A 17,155-nucleotide genomic window follows, 5' to 3' on the forward strand; every position below is an offset into this window, starting at 1 on the left:
GAGCTTGAACCTATGTACTTGTGTAAACCTTTCATAATTAATGAGAACTCCTCTACTCCGTGGACGTAGCCAATCTGGGTGAACCACGTACATCTTGTGTTTGCTTCCATGTCCCTATCCATTTACATACTTATCCACACTAGTGACCGGAGCAATCTAGCGAAGGTCACAAACTTAACACTTTCTGTTGTACCAAAGTCCTCACTGATTTTGTGCATCAACATCCTTTATTTTGTCCTTATCGTTAAAACAAAAATTTTTCAAACCCTTTTCATTAGTTTTCCTTTTATTCATTTATTTTTTTTTTAATGAGAAGCGATATCGATTTTTCATTCAACAACAAGAATAGTTACAAGGTTGTCATATGGATACATTCTTCAGTGACTAATTCGTTGATCTGAAAATAATCCGCACAAACAAGCATTAACAGTAAACCCCTAAATAATTACCACAAGTACATGCACCCTAGCACAAGCATCACCGGTGCATATCTACTACAAAGACAGTAGACACAACAGACCTATACCAGAGCACACGTAAAGTCCGCTACAAATTTTTAGGCTCCGCTTGGTATAGAGGATTGGAATTTATAACCTCTAAATTCATGGCATATTTAAGGTAGCAGAGAATAATTTTGATAAAACGCCAACATTACCAATATTGTCCCCAACTTAACCATGTATTACTAGGCGTGAAGTTTTATCATAAACTAGGGGTGAAATATTTCATATATAAGTTGTATATTATTTTGTTATAGTTTCAAATGTGGGACTTTATTCTCCATAAATTTTTCATTTTGATGGGACCATAAGAGAATTAGACATGAAGAAAACTTCTCCTTTCTAATATTATCATTGAGAAATGAATGAATTTGATAAGTTTTCTTCTTGAGTAATCCATCACCTACCTCAAGTTCATCACAAAATTTTCATTTTTTCCTTCAAACATACCTTCATCCTAGTATTTATACATGCAAATTTCCAATCCTATCCTTTATACCAAACAAGGCCTAAGAGTTTTGCCCCTTTTAACGTGAGAAAAGACTTAATTAACTAACCATATAGTTTTAATTGTATTCAAACTTTTTACCTAGTTCCCATTGCTTGACACGCCCTTGAGAACAAGTCGAGCCCATCTCGACACCCCTCCAATAACTTATGACAGTAAATAAATATATTACTTGTGACAAGAGAGATGGCTTGGCGAGCACTCAAGGTGGGCTTTAGGCGTATCCTCTGAGACCCCCTTAGCAATGAGAAGTAGGCAGAAAAAAGTGTCTTTGGGTGAATGTCCTCGAGAAAACTTATAACAGTCACCTTGAAAGAAAATCGAAAACTAAAACAAATAGGAATGTAGATTTTCAAGTTTCAAGTACATTAATCTTGTATTAAAACAAATGCTACTTATCCACAATGTTCTGTACTAATTAATCAACTCCACATACACAAATGCACCCAAATAAGTTTTGCAATACATGTCCTTAATTCCTAGTGAACCAGAGAGGTTGATTTCTGGCACTGGAAAAATCTATTAAATGCTTAGATACTAAATACTGTATTAACTATTTAGAGGGGACACAAACCCTGAAACTTGATTTACAACTGAGAAACACCATCAAATCCATTAGCGTGCCCATTTTTCTTTAAGCCATCTCCATTATTTCCTTCAATGTGGTAGTCATCGTCATCCATAAACCTCTTCCACAACCAATGTTGCTTCCACACCCTCTCTGTCATCTCTTCAATCGGAATGTTCTTCGTCTCCGGGAGTAGGAACAACACGAAGAAAGACATGATCAAGACCCACCCGGAGAAGAAGAGGAAGATGCCGTACTTGAAGTGGCAGAGCATCGAGAGGAAGCCCTGCGCTATAATGAAAGTAAAGAGCAAGTTGGTGCAGACAGTCACACTTTGCCCCGCTGAGCGGGTCTCGAGTGGGAATGTCTCACTTGGTATCAACCAACCTAGAGGCCCCCAAGACCAAGCAAACGCAGCAACATAAGTGCAAATCAGAACCACCACAAAGATTGCGAAGCCTTTGTGGAGGTCATCGGAGTGGTCCTTAACCTTGATCCCTAGTATTATGGCAATAGCCACTTGAGAGATGAACATTTGAAAACCAGCTTGAAGTAAGAGCATGCGGCGGCCTACTTTGTCAACTGAGTAGATGGATACAACGGTGGAGAGAACATTGACGGCTCCTGTGATAACAGCTGAGTAGAGGGAAGCATCGTTTCCAAACCCTAAAGTGTCGAACAGGACTGGCGCGTAAAACATTATGGCATTGATCCCAGTAAATTGTTGAAAGATCTGCAGAAAAAATCAGAAAAAGAACACCATAAGCATACTAATACTAATTGTAAATATAATTTTTGGCATACTACAAAAAAAGCGTTGTTTCGATTGCTAACCTGCAAGGCTACTGCAATGATTAGTTGGGGACGATTCCTGCGCTTTATGAGATTTCTAAAGGGGTGCTTCACTTCTTTTGCTATGCGACTTGCCTCGACAAGATCCAAGAACTCTGGTTCAACATTTTCAGTGCCGCGGATCCTTTTAAGTACGGATTTTCCTTGGTCTAAGAGACCACGTTCTACGAGACTGTTAGGAGTTTCGACCACCAAGAGAGCTCCCAAGGTTAGGAGACCGGCAGGTAAACCAGCCAGCCCCAATGACACCCTCCAACCCCATCCTCCTGTGATCCTGTTATTCAAGCAATTCATCAACGGTCAGCAAATACAGCCAGAAAATTGTTAGGAGGCTAGCACAAAACGTTATTTTACTAAATTAAGCAGACAAAGCAAACCATTAACTAGACAGTTCAAGCCACGTTAGTAGATTTTTTTTGTAACATCAGTGTGCATCCTATGAGATTGATATGAATTTGTAACCGAAAAAGAAGAGATTGGTGGATTCATCATTTGTAGTGAAATAAATATATAATAAATTAATTTCTACACTCTTTTGCACCTTCTACACTTTTATTTATTTCTGATCCATAATTCTCCTTCAATTTATTTAGTCTCAAATTAAAATTAAACATGACTGCTTAGGAGAAAAGAAAAAAAATATGCGAAAATCAAATTCCTTTTATCATGTTAAACTTAATTACCTTTCAATTTCTACCTTATGAATGTTCCTATGTCTCCTCAAGACATCATAAGTTTGAAACTGAGCCATGTGAATATGAATAAAAAAAGGCAATCAAGATGAAACAATTTGGAAGCTGAGAAGCTGATCCACGTCTATTGTTCAAATTCATTGTTTAATAGAATAAACCGTCCCTCAAATAGGCATATGCTTATCTATCAATAGTTTTACCAGTCAATTAATTTATCAGTCACATATGATGGCCCAAATTGTTGACTTTGAGTGCCCGAAGCTAAATACTAAATTGTAAAACAGTCCTTTGGAAATATGCCACAGAAAATTCATAAACCCTGAAAAATGCGAAAGAGTCATAAACATCAAGCATACAAGAGATTTTTCAATGTGTCCGAAAAATCTCTTTATGCATACATGTTATGCATACATGTAACTTAAGGGGCACGGGTAATGTTAAGGGTGGACCAGAAAAAAAAAAAGAACAAATTGGGAGCAGCTGACTTACTTGTTGGTGCCATAATTAACGAGGCTTGCAAATAGAATGCCTATTGTGATATTAAGCTGGAACAATATGTTTAGCCCTCCGCGGATTCTTGTCGGTGCAATCTCCGAAAGAAACAATGGTACAGCCTGCAAAATAACATCAAGGTTAAGTTAAAGAATGTTGAACAAGAGAAACAGAAGTATATTTTCAGTAATTTATTTAGATAAAAACTTATTTGCAGCTAGACAATGTACACCAACATAGTTGTTCTCTATTTTGTCAATCAATAGTAAAGTTATTTAGTTGTGTTGACATAACAATTGAAACAAAGAGATGGCTTAGTCTTTTTTTGCATAGAGTAGGACAAAAAATAATACATAGTTTATAATCATCTCAAAGTATTTAGTTTCTTAAGTCAAGTTTTGAGATACATTGATATTGTGGGTGAGAATTGGTAAAGTCACGAACCAGATTAATAATGTATTATCACTCATTATCTAAAATATTAAAACTTGAAACTTCATATTTACAAGTAGAAATACATACCACAAAAGTACTGTAAAGTTAATCAAATCTTGAATCGAAGTTTGAACATAGAACTTTTTATCATATGCATTGTGCTTTAAAAGGTACATTTTTATATCCTTTTGGACCAACCTTTTGACCCAAGAGCTTGAAATTAAGGTCCTAGTAACTACAAAAGGATAAGATAAACAATTCGGACATGCACACCACATAATAATCATGTACAAGTTTTGAATAACATTGGAGTTCCACGGCTTCACATTATTTCACAAACCAACTTACAAAAAAGATTCACGACTTTTTTGGAAAGAAAAAAAAAAATTCGAAAAGCGACTAGAAGAAGTTGCAAAGAAATTGGGGTGAGGATCCAGTGGCCTCATCTGTTAGCAAAGAGAGGTCTCACCACATGTAGAAACGTCAAAACACAACAATATATTTAAGACTTTTTAATTAAAATGGTATTTGAGATTTGAAATCAATAGAAGTGGTTCATAAGATTGTCCACCAAAAGGATAAGATAAACAATTCGGACATGCACACCACATAATAATCATGTACAAGTTTTGAATAACATTGGAGTTCCACGGCTTCACATTATTTCACAATCCAACATACAAAAAAGATTCACGACTTTTTTGGAAAGAAAAAAAAAATTCGAAAAGCGACTAGAAGAAGTTGCAAAGAAATTGGGGTGAGGATCCAGTGGCCTCATCTGTTAGCAAAGAGAGGTCTCACCACATGTAGAAACGTCAAAACACAACAATATATTTAAGACTTTTTAATTAAAATGGTCTTTGAGATTTGAAATAAAGTGGTTCATGAGATTGTCCACCAAAAGGATAAGATAAACAATTAGGACATGCACACCACATAATAATCATGTACAAGTTTTGAATAACATTGGAGTTCCACGGCTTCACATTATTTCACAATCCAACATACAAAAAAGATTCACGACTTTTTTGGAAAGAAAAAAAAATTCGAAAAGCGACTAGAAGAAGTTGCAAAGAAATTGGGGTGAGGATCCAGTGGCCTCATCTGTTAGCAAAGAGAGGTCTCACCACATGTAGAAACGTCAAAACACAACAATATATTTAAGACTTTTTAATTAAAATGGTCTTTGAGATTTGAAATCAATAGAAGTGGTTCCTGAGATTATCCACCATCAATTATTTTGGTCATTCCGTGCAAAATTATGTTAAATAAGAATCAAAATGATAAATATACCCTCAATTTAATAAACTATAGGCCAAAATGATTTGACAAAAAAACTAAGGGTATTTTGATCATTTTATTCTTATTTAATGGAGATTTTTCACAGAATGATAAAAATGATTGATGGTGGATAAACTCAAGGATCAAAGCCTATATTTTAACTAAAAAGCCTATATTTAAAGCACAAAAGAGTTGGAAAAAACCGGATAATTATGACCTTACGAGAAAACGACTTAAAACAAACAAAAAAAAGCTTCAAATTATTTAGACGCACAAAATATATACAGCCTCTAATACAATTAAGTAAAGTTTACTGCAAAGAAAAGTTAACTTTATTGCAAAAAAAGAAAAAAGAAAAAGAAGAAACTCGTGGACTCTAAATTGATCATAGGCATAACCTCTCTTCCAATCCAAGCGTTTAGAGACCAAAAGTGCCCCACAGGACGTCGGTGCATGACATTTTTTATAAGGCAACAAAAGAATATTATGATATGAGATATTTTGATAAAAGTAAATGAATTGAACAATTCATCTGTTGTGATTCATAAGTATAACAAGATGTGGTGTCCAAGTCACTAGTCCGCACACCTATAAAATTGTTATGATCATACTTCAAAATGATAGTAATTGGGATGGGACCCAAATACGCTTTGGTGTCGGTATTGCGAGAGAAAGCGCCAAAGAACGCGTTTTAGTTTACACCACTCTTATCTCCCGCAGAAAGTATGAACCCTACAAAAGTTTAATTATATTTTGACATATTCGGTAACATTATAATCGTGGAGAATCTAGTTTTGGACATAAATATGTTAGCTAGATCAGTATGTTGTATTTTTTTCACTCTTCTTTATTTAGATAAATTTAATGTAAATAAGCACATAATCCTACGTTTTTTGACAAAGACTATGCTATGATATCCTAATGATATCCAAATTTACGATACTAGAACGCATGCACACTGCCCAAGTTAAACTGGCCCAGCTCGGTCGGCAACAAGTTATTATGTACAAGAACATGAAATAAAAAAGAAGAAATTAGAATTGAACTGACCTGATTTGCGAACCCAACTCCACAACCAAGTGAGATCCTGCCAATGATGAGCATAGCGAGGTCTTGTGCTGCAGCATTGAGAATTGTGCCGCCAATGAAGAAAATCCCAGCAATCAGCATAGACGGCCTCCGCCCGAACTTCCTGGTGGTGTAGGAAGCGGCGAATGTGGCAGTTAAGCCGGCCAGGTACAGCGACGACGTGAATAACTGCAGGCCCTGGTTGTCGTATTTGCAGTAGTTGCTTTTGATCCCCTGTTCTAGAGTCCTCCTGTATACAACCGGGAAAAACTTTTTCAAGAATGGGGCCATCGATGTAACTCCACCTGCATCAAATTAAATTAAGTTCACCATTAGTTCAAATTTTTGTTTTTATTTTTTAATATATTTTTTTTTGCGTAGGTAGTAGAAACTCCTCCTTATGCTAAAAAAATGAATCAAAATTTCGCTTTTAAATTTGTACAAACATTTTTTCCTAAAATTCAAGTAGAAAGTAACCACTTTCTCATTTGTCCGTAAAATTCGTAAACAAATAAATAATTCCAAAATCATATGAAATTTGATAATTTTTTTGGATAGCAAATGACGCTTTACTTCCGTGACAAAAAACAAAGATGCCTATATACCTTGATACAGTTTAATTTTTCTGTTTCCTAAAAACTAACAATTTAAATCCACGGAGGCTATCATTTATTAAAAAAAATTTGGGGTAAGTTTTAGATTTTAAAAAGGGAAAAAGTTCATTTAAATAGAAACTTTCTTCTGTGTTTTCAAAAGCATTGACTAAAGAACATTTGTTTACTAAGAGAAAGAAACAAACATGGATAATTAAATAAATTAATTAAGTAGAATATCAACATTGAACATGTTGATTGAGGAATTTTCTGGCATACTCCAAAGTATCTTGTATTCCGGAATTTTAGCCGTTGGATCATGGTGAAATAAACAATGACCAAGATCTAATGGATGAAACCTTCGGAATATAGAATCTTTCATTGAAGCATCTAAAAGGTTTTCCCAGAACCCTAACCAAACAATGCCCACAGAGTTCATCTAGCGGAGCAGCTGAACCAACAAATCTAAGGCTCTAACAGTACGAAGCTCAAATAGTGTACGTCTGTGTGAGTAGAGAGAGACGATTACCTGAAACACCGACATCGTAACCAAACATGAGTCCACCAGTAGCAGCCATTATACACGAGATGATGACGATGGGCGTGATCTTTGCCTCGAACTCACGCCCGTCCGGACCCGCCGAGAACCCTCCGCCGGCCATGAGCGATATCGAACAACACTTAATTCTAGTTCCTCACAATTTCTCAAAGCAACAAGAAGGAGAGACGTTAGGTGGTAATGGGAATTGAATTTTTGAGTAGCGAGAGGGTGTTTATATAGAGGAGGTGGCATGGAAGTAGCACGAGATTCGAATTCGATCGTGTAGTGGGAACCACCGTTGAGATTTTGAGATTTTTCCACGTGTGCTTCAGTTTTGAAATGGACGGGTGGCCTTTTCTCACAGACGGCTGGCTCTGCTCTCTGGAAAAGTCTGTGGTCAACACAGACAATATTTTGTAATAAGTAGTCAAGCCTCTTGGATTAGGATAAATTTTTAGTTGTAACGCGAACATAAATGATACATCACGTATTTTTATGTAAGTGGTAAAAAATTTTAATTTTAAGTTATTAACCTTTTAACAAATATAACTCACCATTTATATAAGGACATGTGATGTACCACTTTGTGTGACAGTCACACCGAAAAATCTTTCCTGGATTAGGAGTGGGAATTAATTACTTTGCAACTCTAATTTAAATGTTAATGGGGTTTGGTGAGCTAATTAATTCAATCCAGTTTAGGACTGGCGATCAAATAGGAAATTAATTTTGCACAATAATTGAATGTATAGTGAAGATGTCACATGCATAATTATGCTTTTTTAGGTCTATGGGTTGCACGTATTTCTTTGCTTTAGGGCAGGTGAAAATTTCAATTATGCTTTTTAAAAATGAGAGAACAAATAAAAATTGACATAACCACCCGTTTAACGTTTTAAATTCTTACATCATTAACCTCTTAATGAGTCTAACCGTCCAATTAATTTTTATTTTTTTAGTTGTACTTAGCTGATCCATTTTTATGCTTACACAAATATTATATCGATAATGTGTAGATTAAGAGATGGTGTATGGGCAAAATATAAGAACTTTTAAGAAGATTCATTTCAACCTTCAAAATACGGGGACGGAGGGAGGGAGCACCATATAGTGGCATCAATTTGCTTCTACGTGTGTAAGCAACAAAAATGGACCACCCAATGTCATGTAAAAAGATTATTGTTAGTTTGATAATTTGACGAGCAAATGATGATATTACAATCTTTAACTTTCAAGTTGCATTTATTTTGCCTTAAACAACAAAGGTATTAATTATATTCTACCATTGAATTATCCACTCGAATTTATTTTGCCCAAACAAAAAAATAATATAATGCTAGTATGCATCAACATAGAATCTTTTTTATTTTTGGTTGGCAAAAATTTTCTTATCTAGATATACTTTTCAAATTTGTATTTCTTGATAAATAAAGGGATTGAATTGAAGTGTGAAAAGAAGTTGGTTCTGCAAGCAAGTTCTAATTTTACTTCTTTTCTATTTTAAATGATTCTTTCGGTCAACTATCATAAAGTTAGTTAATTAATTAAAAAATTGTCATTAATTTAGGTTATACATGAAGGAGCATTACCATAAAATCTAAAATCAAGAGGTCGACATGCCATCGTAATCCATCATAATCTTTCAAGGAATAGTTGGTCCACATCAATATGTTGTCAATACCACATGCGTTCAAAAAATAAGGGAACATAAAACTTGTATCATTGTGCTATTCAAGTTAGAACCCAAGTTGGAAGTGACACATGAACCTTTACCTAGAGGACATAAGATAAGATACGCATACCGGACAACTTGTGGTCCGACAAATTGATGAACTTTATTCTGTCACAAACTTAAGTTGCACTACATACGTGTTAATAACACGGTCTTATTCCTCGTACTCAAATTGCAAATCAATTGAACATGTTGAGTACATGTATATAATCTAAACAGGGCCGGATCTGGCTTACTAGGAGCTGTAGGGCAAAAACTAAATTAGGCCTTGGCACTGTAAAATTTTCATAATACCCAAATGTGATGCAGTCATCATTTTCAATGTGTCAGTTCTTTTTGTTTCAACTCTCACCTTCACATCCGAAGATGGTTATTTTTCGACTGCCAAGATCGGTGGGCAATCATGCAATAGACGGAAAGGAGGCTATTATCATCTAATAGGATTGGATTATTGATTACTCAGTGCTCCATAAGAAGTAGAACCCGAGAGCACTTGACACAAATTACTAGTTCTAACACTAAACTGCTCATACATTAATGTTAATCATCTTTCTTTTTTATTTGTAGGAACTCTATCTAAGATAAATTTTTGTGAGAACCAAAAGCTTTATCTATCTTCTAAGTATTACCTTAACCAAATTAAGCATTTAAACAATGAAGTATGCTAAGCACGTGCAAGTGACTTATAACTTAGTTGGTTAAAAGTATTTGTCCATCTACTCGAGGTTTTGTCTATCATTGGTTAAAAAAAATGGTATGCTAAGTACGTAAATTATTAAGTAATGAGCGTCCTACTTAAGCCATTCCAAATTGCATGGCAATCAACAATGAAGGAGATTATTTGGCTTCTTGTTGAAGGTATTCATAATTTCTTGTCCGCTTTTAAGTTAATAAATTCATAATATCTAATAAGAAGAAAGATTGAACTTAAGCAACAATAGCGCACTTAAACAAACTAATAAGCAATTATGCTTATGAATTTTAATCGAGTTTGATTCTCACCAATCTTTTCTTCTTTTACAATTAACAATTCAATCCACTATTGGTTGTAGCAGAAAAATAATCATCCAATATACAACTATTTGCTCATTAATCCATAAAGTATTCCCACTGAAAGCTTTAGTGTACATAGGACCCCAAAATGACATCTCTAAATAATAATTTTATTTGGTATCTAGTCATCTTTAAATGTCATATAGTTTTTTCTATTAATAAATTTCAGCAACCCGAGTAGAAGAAACGAAATCATTCTGATCTTGCGATGACGCAACATAGATGCATCCAGGACTAACATGTGCAACCATTCACAACTAATATATATTAGGCCCCTCAAGAAGAGATTCCCGTTAAAAAATGAGAATTAGTTATGGGATCCGTTCCGCATTGAATTTTAACGATCCGAATGATTTATTTTGTAAGTTTAGATTCATGGATCATCTTTGTAAAAATTCAATTCAATCCGAAACTATTTGTCTATTTAATTAACACAAAAATTTCAATGTTTGTCTTAGCACAAAGTGTTCGTCAAAATTTTGAACTCAATTAGATGCCTCAAATATTTTTAATTTGACTAATATTTTGCAATGATGATCTATGAAGTACAACTTGAAAAATAGACTTTTTTTTTCTTCAATGCCCAATAGAAGACTTGTATTATCCACTTCCTCAATTTCTTTAAAAAAATTAAACTACAAAAAGAAATTCGAAATATATATATCCCCAATGATTATTGGCGTGTTTAGAATATTTTTCTATCCCCTCTCTCCATGGAAAATTAGATAATCATATCCTACTGATAAATCAAACTCAATTAGCCGATGTGCAGCTGTTTTTTCCGATGCTCGTGTGATGACATTCACATGTATCATCTAAAACATGTGATGGTACGTAGTTTGAGAAAAACAGAGCTACAACGGAAGAAGGTCTCTAACCAAGAAAGAAAAACAAGACAATTGAAGAACAACATTTAACCTCCAGGTGACTCTGGTCATAGTCACCTGTTTTTGTTTGTTTTGTTTGTTAATTATTTAGCCATCTCATGCTTGAAAACTCTCATTCCAACACTTGCTCTATAACAAACTCACCAACCAACCTATTGAGCTTGACCAATCCAAATCACTTATGAGCTAACCACTCACAAGTTAACGCCTGTCATTAGATTTCTTCCTTTAGAAAGGGAAGATAGCTACTACTTTCTCTAGGTTTACAAATTTGGTTAAAGTCAAAAAATAGATACTCAAGGCTTAATTAGCTAATATAGAAGTCAAAGGCTTTTCTTTGACTAAACCTTTGCGACCCGCCTTGGCACTAATTTTTTTTCCTTCAGATTTTTCATACGGATAATGTTTGTTCTTGATAACATTACATTTTAGAGAAAATATATTAAACACAATAGTTTAGAAAGAAAATTCAACTGACTCTAACAAGGTTAGGATTCCACAACCAAGAATCAATTAATACATGATAAGTTAATGGATTAGGGTTTCTTTTTTTTTTGTTTCATTAGCGCTCTTTAAGGCATGATAAGTTAGTTTTGGTAATTTCATTTTGTTCTCTAAACAAAAAACGTCCATCAAAGTTTCAAAAGAAGGCCAAAAAATGACGTGGAACGATGACCTCTGCAAAAACGCGTAAAGGCTGATGTGTACTTGGGAGACGCCAAAGTGGACCGTCTCTATTAATTGGATGCCCAAAACCATGCAAATCTCAAGCATTTGGGTTTCGGATTTGGAGTCAAAGACTTTTGTTTTGGTTTTGGATAAGGATAAGGATAAAAACAAACAAATACATGACATTATTCACGAGACAATCATCAAAGTTAAGAAGGCTTTGTACGGATGCATGTCGGCAGCCCAAAGTTTGGGAAATATATATGCATGACTTTCTTACTTTCACAAAGCTAATTAAAAGCGGTGCAAGTTGAACAAAAAAGTGGATAGACGTAATAGGAGTCTTCAGGTAGAACGGTAGAACTAATATTAGGCAGTTTTTTTGTGGTGTTACAACTGCCGCTCGTGTTCCTAATCAATTACAGCTAGCCTGGAATTATGACTTTGTTATTCAAAAGCAACAATATTCTTCCATGTCACTGCACCATCCGCTTCAAGTTACCATCGTCTTTTCAATTTTTTCCTATAAAAGTGTCAGCATTATACAACAAACAACTTTATTAGTTATAATTATCTTGGAGAAATTAGTTGAAATTCAGTTGGTGATGTCGTTATACTCAATGATACATATATCTCACAAATGTGGACATCAGGGTATTAAGTTTTCTTTTATTTTTTTTTTTCAAACGACAGAAGATTTAAAGCAGATTCAAAATAGTACATCGTGAGCTAAGACTTTAATGAAATCCTAACCCATCAGAAGAAAACTCAACTGAAAAAAAAAAAAAAAAAATTCTAAAAAGATTGACACAAACAGCAGTAATGATAATGTGATATAAAAAAGGGAGACTTTAGATGCGGTCCCTATTTATGCACAATCTTTGACTGAAACCTTGTTGTTTTTCAATTTTTGATCCAAGTCCCTAAAATTAATTGATAATTTATTTCTATGTACGTTACTATATTTTTTAAATTAAAAATTAAAATTTATAGTTGTTTATAGTAATGAGATTTTAAATAAAAAACCATAATTTGTGGGATTAAAAATATTAAAATATAAATATACTATTGTGTGTGTGTGTGTGTAAACATGGGTACATTCATAAAAAATAACCAAAAAATTATTGTATCAAAACATGGGTACATTCTTCAAAATGGGTACATTTAGCAAAAATAAAAATGGGTACAAATAAATAAAAAAATATGGGTACAATACAAATAAAACTTTAAAAAATATGGGCACAAAAAGAAATTAATATATGGGTACAAATTAAAATTGAAAGGAAAATTGGTACAAATTAAAAAAGGGTTGCAAATTAAAAATGGGTACAAACTAAAAATAAAAATATATGATAAAAAATTTAGCCATAAATATAAATATACTAATTGTAACATTTTTAATATTAAATGAATATATTTAGAAATAATTAATATTTTATTATTGAAATAATTAATGATATTATTAATACAAAGGACCTTGATCAAAAATTGAAAAGTAATAAGGTTTTAATCAATAGAGTAGTAAAAATAAGGATGAAAACCTAATTACTCCTATAAAAAATAACAATTGAACACAAGCTTTCTACACCAACTAGAAACCAAGCAAACATCTGAAAATCAACCAACACTTCCGAGTCCCTATCAAACTTGAAAATGTTGGTAACCCGCGGCTAATGCATGAACTTGGGTCCCACCTCTAGTTAAGTTTCTTTTATTCAGGACAAGTTAAAGAAGACATGGCATTAGCCAAGTTCGATAGAGCAATGTGCTCTTCACTCTGTATCCAAATTCGCATCTTCCTCTCGCTGCAGTTTAAATTGATTTAGTGGTAGATTATCATTTGAATTAAGAAAGAATTATGGCAGTTATTGACCCCCAGAAATTTATTAATGGGTTGGTATTAGCGAACTAATGAACATCCGTGGTGAATAGCCATGAGACAAGATTGTGAGGGGAGAATAGAGGATGCAAGCTTGCAGCATTTTTTTGTTTTGTTTTTGTTTTAGAAAACTTTGACAGTACGAGAGAAATTTATTGATATGAAAAAAGAAGTTACACCTAGTCAAGGGGGGACATAAACCTTACCCCTCATAGAGCAAGAAAAATAAAATACAAGAAAAGATGAGGGGACAGACACCTTACTCCTTTTGGAAAAGAAAATACAAGAAAAAGAGGGGACATAGATCTTACCTCTCTTAAAAAAGAAAATACAAGAAAAAGATTGGGTGGACATAGGCCCAAACCCCTCTATGAACCTAAAAGGTAAGAACATGTAAGACAAGCTATAAAACGAAATGTTTGTGGCATATATACATGAAAAGTTTGGAAAGATAAGATACTATGACAAGCTTGTATATATTCTTTTATCTCACACCGGATATTGTTTGTGTTGCTTTTCACTTAAAACTCATAGTTTTGATTGTGTACTTGATTGTCACCTTTGTTTAATTCATGCAAGTTTAACTACATTAACCTTATTATAGAAAGTGTGGTAACAACTTAACAACTTAATGTACTCCCGAAGAGATTAATTACTGCGTGTGCTTAATAATTTTAATGTAATAAAAGTAGTCTTCGGACATATCTATTTCCGGACATATATATCCCTTTTCCCGGCATTATAGGCATGCTGTAACAGTTGACGGCTTTAACCCTCGGATCATCATATTGCTAGGAAATATGGCCCTTCTAACAATACACCGGAAAGACTCGATCAACTTTCAATGCAACAAACTTGCTGTGCGTTATAACCAAGTATTCAAGACCAATATCAACCATGTATAATGCCCTGGCACTGACTAAATCATCCGTTTTCTCCGTAGTTCACTTCTTGTTGCCTTGAGGTCATCTAGTATATAAACCTTTCTCTAGGACAAACTTTTCATATATTTTACCGAGCTATTGAAAACCTTTTCCATGAGGTCGTTGAGTAATTAAAAGTCTTCACTTCAATCAAATCGGATACTGATAATTAAGGTTCAGCAAATAAGTTTTAAGTAATTAATTGTGAAGCCGAAGCCATGGCCGGCGGTGGATTTGGAGCCTCATCAGGAGGCGAAGACTTCGAAGCGAAGATCACGCCCCTTGTGATCATTTCGTGCATAATGGCTGCTAGCGGAGGCCTCATGTTCGGTTATGATGTTGGCATTTCAGGTACACATACGTGACTCAAGAGTTCCATCTAATGCATACTTGCACAATTAACTATTAACGTGTATTCTTAAAAAATGATTAGAGTTTATTGATAATTAATTTTGTTGAATTCGATATATATGGTCATATAATGCAGGGGGTGTTACATCCATGCCCCATTTCCAAAAGAAATTCTTCCCGGTTGTGTATAGGAAGACTCAAGAATCTGGACTAGAGAGCAACTACTGCAAATATGATAATCAAGGCTTGCAGTTGTTCACATCTTCATTGTACCTGGCTGCTTTAATATCAACCTTTTTTGCGTCGTACACTACCAGATCGCTAGGTCGAAAGCTAACTATGTTGATTGCCGGGATATTTTTCATAGCCGGAACAGTTTTTAATGCTGCAGCTATTAACCTTCTCATGCTTATCATTGGGAGGATCTTGCTTGGTTGTGGAGTTGGTTTTGCTAACCAGGTGCAAAACATAAAATCTTAATCTCATCTTTTTTTTATTTTTTTATTTTTAAATTTTTTTAAATTTTTTTGTTTATAACCTGCCTACTTTGTCTAGTGTTGATTATGATGTATATCTACCCTTTCCTATTACATGTCTTGAACACTATAATTATTGATCAATGTAATATATTTACAGGCAGTTCCGCTTTTCCTTTCGGAAATTGCGCCGGCAAGAATTCGAGGGGCACTTAACATCCTCTTCCAACTCAATATCACCATTGGCATTCTTTTTGCAAACCTTATCAATTATGGAACTAACAAGTAAGCCAGCCCAATCTTGCCTAGCTAATTCAAAAGACAATACCTGAACCAACAAATTTTAGTGTAGTAATATTTTCCAATCACTTGAATATAATTATTATTTTGGGTTACCATACATGCACAGAATTACAGGAGGATATGGATGGAGAGTGTCATTGGGTTTGGCTGGGATTCCAGCAGGTTTGCTAACCTTGGGGTCTCTCATTGTGGTAGATACTCCTAACAGTTTGATTGAACGAGGTAAGTTGGAGGAAGGAAAAGCAGTTCTTAAAAGGATTCGTGGTGTTGACAATGTGGATCCAGAATTCTTAGAGATTGTTGAGGCAAGTCGGGTGGCTAAAGAAGTGAAGAATCCCTTCCAAAATCTCCTTAAGCGTAGGAACAGGCCACAACTGGTCATTGCAGTTATGATGCAGGTGTTCCAACAATTCACTGGCATCAATGCAGTCATGTTCTACGCCCCGGTTTTATTCCAGACCTTGGGTTTTAAAAGTGATGCTTCCCTCTACTCAGCGGTCATAACAGGAGCTGTCAACGTGCTATCAACCGTTGTATCAATCTACTTTGTTGACAAAGCTGGTCGCCGCATTCTCTTATTAGAAGCCGGTGTCCAGATGTTCCTTTCTCAATTGGTGGTTGCAATAGTTATGGGACTCAGAGTCCAGGAACACTCTAACAACCTTACTCCAGGCTTGGCAATCCTTGTAGTGGTTATGGTTTGTAGCTTTGTGTCTTCCTTTGCCTGGTCTTGGGGACCTCTTGGGTGGTTGATCCCTAGTGAGACATTCCCGCTGGAGGCTCGCTCAGCCGGCCAGAGTGTGACTGTGTGCATCAACATGCTCTTCACCTTTATTATAGCACAAGCCTTCCTCTCAATGCTTTGCCATATGAAGTTTGGCATTTTCTTGTTCTTCTGTGCTTGGGTCCTTGTCATGACAATCTTTGTCGTGTTCTTAATTCCTGAGACCAAGGGGGTCCCGATCGAAGAGATGTCTGAAAGAGTCTGGAAACAACATTGGTTCTGGAAGGGATTCATGGATGACTTTGAAGATGGTGCCAAGGCATATGCTTAAACTATGTTAATTACCTCCTATATTGATCTGCCTGGAGCTATATGAGATTTTACAAGATTCCGGACTCTGAGGCTTCCAAGTTCTTCTTTTAGTTCTACCAGCTTCCCAACACGAGCTCTCTCTGCATGCCAAATGTTTGTTTAATTAATTTTTTGAGAGGTCTTATTTGAGCTTTATAAAATGTATTGTTGGAATTCCCCTTTGGATTGTATTCTTTCAATCCCTTTTCAAAAGTACTTTTCTTTTGCATTTTTCGTTTATCAATTCAATAGTCAGGTGGAACCCTTTTTCCCTTTA

At 34.9% G+C, this 17,155-nt stretch overlaps 2 protein-coding genes across 2 annotated transcripts; one reads left to right on the forward strand and one right to left on the reverse strand.

Annotated features, from left to right (window-relative positions):
• Nucleotides 1–1,336: 1,336 nt before the first annotated feature.
• Nucleotides 1,337–7,812, reverse strand: LOC103443264 (sugar transport protein 13-like). Its single transcript, XM_008382081.4, has 5 exons — nucleotides 7,519–7,812; nucleotides 6,379–6,701; nucleotides 3,610–3,734; nucleotides 2,411–2,702; nucleotides 1,337–2,309 (listed from the first exon to the last, which is right to left on the reverse strand). The coding sequence occupies exons 1-5, from the start codon at nucleotides 7,649–7,651 to the stop codon at nucleotides 1,596–1,598; spliced, it is 1,587 nt and encodes a 528-aa protein (XP_008380303.3). The 5' UTR covers nucleotides 7,652–7,812; the 3' UTR covers nucleotides 1,337–1,595.
• Nucleotides 7,813–14,745: 6,933 nt separating this feature from the next.
• LOC103443262 (sugar transport protein 13-like) lies at nucleotides 14,746–17,155 on the forward strand. Its single transcript, XM_070815610.1, has 4 exons — nucleotides 14,746–15,024; nucleotides 15,161–15,483; nucleotides 15,661–15,785; nucleotides 15,910–17,155. The coding sequence occupies exons 1-4, from the start codon at nucleotides 14,892–14,894 to the stop codon at nucleotides 16,856–16,858; spliced, it is 1,530 nt and encodes a 509-aa protein (XP_070671711.1). The 5' UTR covers nucleotides 14,746–14,891; the 3' UTR covers nucleotides 16,859–17,155.

This window comes from Malus domestica, chromosome 16 (genome assembly GCF_042453785.1).
Source record: "Malus domestica chromosome 16, GDT2T_hap1".
Lineage (NCBI taxonomy): Eukaryota > Viridiplantae > Streptophyta > Magnoliopsida > Rosales > Rosaceae > Malus > Malus domestica.

Coding starts and splice junctions, on each gene's coding strand:
- LOC103443262 (XM_070815610.1), top strand. CDS start 14,892: ATGGCCGGCGGTGGATTTGGAGCCTCATCAGGAGGCGAAGACTTCGAA. Junction 15,025..15,160: donor TTATGATGTTGGCATTTCAG/GTACACATACGT, acceptor CATATAATGCAG/GGGGTGTTACATCCATGCCC. Junction 15,786..15,909: donor ATCAATTATGGAACTAACAA/GTAAGCCAGCCC, acceptor ATACATGCACAG/AATTACAGGAGGATATGGAT.
- LOC103443264 (XM_008382081.4), bottom strand. CDS start 7,651: ATGGCCGGCGGAGGGTTCTCGGCGGGTCCGGACGGGCGTGAGTTCGAG. Junction 6,702..7,518: donor TTACGATGTCGGTGTTTCAG/GTAATCGTCTCT, acceptor AATTTGATGCAG/GTGGAGTTACATCGATGGCC. Junction 3,735..6,378: donor GAGTTGGGTTCGCAAATCAG/GTCAGTTCAATT, acceptor GTTATTTTGCAG/GCTGTACCATTGTTTCTTTC.